Source organism: Spermophilus citellus (genome assembly GCF_964194105.1).
Source record: "Spermophilus citellus genome assembly, chromosome: 14".
NCBI lineage: Eukaryota > Metazoa > Chordata > Mammalia > Rodentia > Sciuridae > Spermophilus > Spermophilus citellus.
In genome coordinates, this window is record NC_138194.1 from 98,115,960 (window position 1) to 98,118,187 (window position 2,228).

General features: G+C 43.4%; 1 protein-coding gene across 1 annotated transcript; it reads right to left on the reverse strand.

Moving 5' to 3' along the window:
• Positions 1–459: 459 nt before the first annotated feature.
• Positions 460–1,878, reverse strand: LOC308633444 (hsc70-interacting protein-like). The gene has a single exon (XM_081266264.1). The coding sequence runs from the start codon at positions 1,807–1,809 to the stop codon at positions 1,090–1,092; it is 720 nt and encodes a 239-aa protein (XP_081122390.1). The 5' UTR covers positions 1,810–1,878; the 3' UTR covers positions 460–1,089.
• Positions 1,879–2,228: the final 350 nt, after the last annotated feature.

Below are 2,228 nucleotides of genomic sequence, written 5' to 3' on the forward strand. Positions count from 1 at the left end.
TGTATGTCCTCCTCTGAGAAGTGTCTGTTCAGGTCCTTGGCCCATTTGTTGATTGGGTTATTTGTTATCTTATTATCTAATTTTTTGAGTTCTTTGTATACTCTGGATATTAGGGCTCTATCTGAAGTGTGTGGGGTAAAGATTTGTTCCCAGGATGTAGGCTCCCTGTTTATCTCTCTTATTGTTTCTTTTGTTGAGAGAAAACTTCTTAGTTTGAGTAAGTCCCATTTGTTGATTCTGGTTGTTAACTCTTGTGCTATGGGTGTCCTATTGAGGAATTTGGGGCCTGACCCCACAGTATGTAGATCATTCCCACTAGTAAGTCTTTATTTCACTCACATTACAGCTATGTATTTTCCATACTTAGTATCTGCTTTGCCCAATATCAAAGAAAAAATCCAAAATCATTAGTAATTAAAAATGTAGGAAATAACACCCCCTTGAGTTTTAAACATTTTTAAGGTTTAAAAAGTGTTTTAAGTTTGTAATTCCTAGTAGGAAAACATTATCTGAATGAACACCCTAATGGCAAATCATTGTAAAATGCTTCAACTGGATTTGCTGCAGAGGGGTAGGGATTATCTTCAAAGCACCCCAGCTCTCCTGATGAGGTCAGAGGTACACTGGTTTGTATTATTGCGACAGCCATTAAGTGATCTAGGTTGCTTTTCCTTCAGTAAGGGTTTTGTCAGGTGGGCATTATGCTTGACCTCAAAATTTGGCTGACAATTTACTGATGAGATTCATAACCTTTGGGTTGCTTTGATACTTTGACATATTTGCTGGGTTCTGGGCCACATCCTGGAAGGCCACCATAACTTCTGGATCCTGCATGGCTGCAAGAACCTCCGGATCACTAAGAATTTCATTGAGCCCAGGCATTCCTGCCATTCCAGGCATGCCCCCTCCCATTCCAGGCATTCCTCCAGGAAAATTACCAGGCATTCCTCCAGGAAAGCCACCTGGAAAAGAGCCAAACTGAGCTCCTGCTTGTCGTCTGGCTTCTTCCTCCCTCTGGGCTCTCTCATGTTCTTCTCGAGCCTTCTTAACTCTTTCTATTCTTTCTTTGATCTCTCGCTCTTCACGTTTTCACTCATATTTTCTCCGATGTTCAGCAATTTTCTGGGCCCGTGGTTGAACTTCTTTCAGCATTGCACTAGCATCATCATCATAATCCAGTTTACAGGCAAGAGCAAGATCATGGGCTGCTTCTTCCCAGTGGCCCAAAAGTCTGTGGGCTTTCCCTCGCCACTTGTAAGGCTGAGCTGAATCAGGATTTATTTCAATGGCTCTGTCACAGTCTCGAATGGCAGCATCTGGCTTCTGTAATTTGATGAAGACACTGGCTCTCTTGGCATACAGAATGGCCAAGTGAGGATTTAGCTTGATAGCATCTGTGAACAAGTCAATGGCTTTCTGTAGTTCACCATCATTCAGGGCTTCAATAGCAGCCCCTTTCTTTTCATTTGCTTGATCCATCATCTCCTCGGTTATCTCCGCATTTTCATCTCCCATTTCTTGAGGAGCATCAGTGTCTGGTTCAATTACACCTTCATTATCAATTTCTAGATCACTTTCCTCACTTGATGGCTCATCTCTCTTAATGTTTTCTTCTGACTTCTTGCTATCTGTTTTTTCTTCCTTGGTATTTTCTTCTGATTTAGGTTTATGAGTAGCAGGTGGTACTTTACCCCCCATGCTCTCCACCCACTCTCTCAGGAAGCGCATCTCCTCGGTGTGCAGGACGCTCGGATCCTGCTTACACATTTTCACGAAGGCCCGAAGCTCGCTCACTTTGCGGGGATCCATGGTCGAGGAGAGGCAGGCGGAGGCGGCTGCGGCCCGTTCCCAGGCCCAGGCGCTGGCTCAGTGTGACCGCGCAGATTAATGGCTCTTAAGTCTTGCAATAATCTCCATTTACCAGATTTCTTTTTAATGACAAAACCGGGAGTATTATAGGGAGATACGGAAGGTTGTATATGTCCCTCCGCTAATTGCTGTTTGACCAGGTCATGGGCAGCTTGTATCTTTTCTTTAGTCAGGGGCCACTGAGGAACCCATACTGGTCTTTCTGATTTCCATGTAATTTTTATTGTCTCAGTGACCCCTCCTGAAAACCCAATCCATGTCTATCTATTTCTTGATCTATTTGTATTGGCGCCACTATACTTTGTCCTTTTTCTCCTAATCTTTTTCCTTTCCTAAAACCTTGTCTAGCCATAATAGTG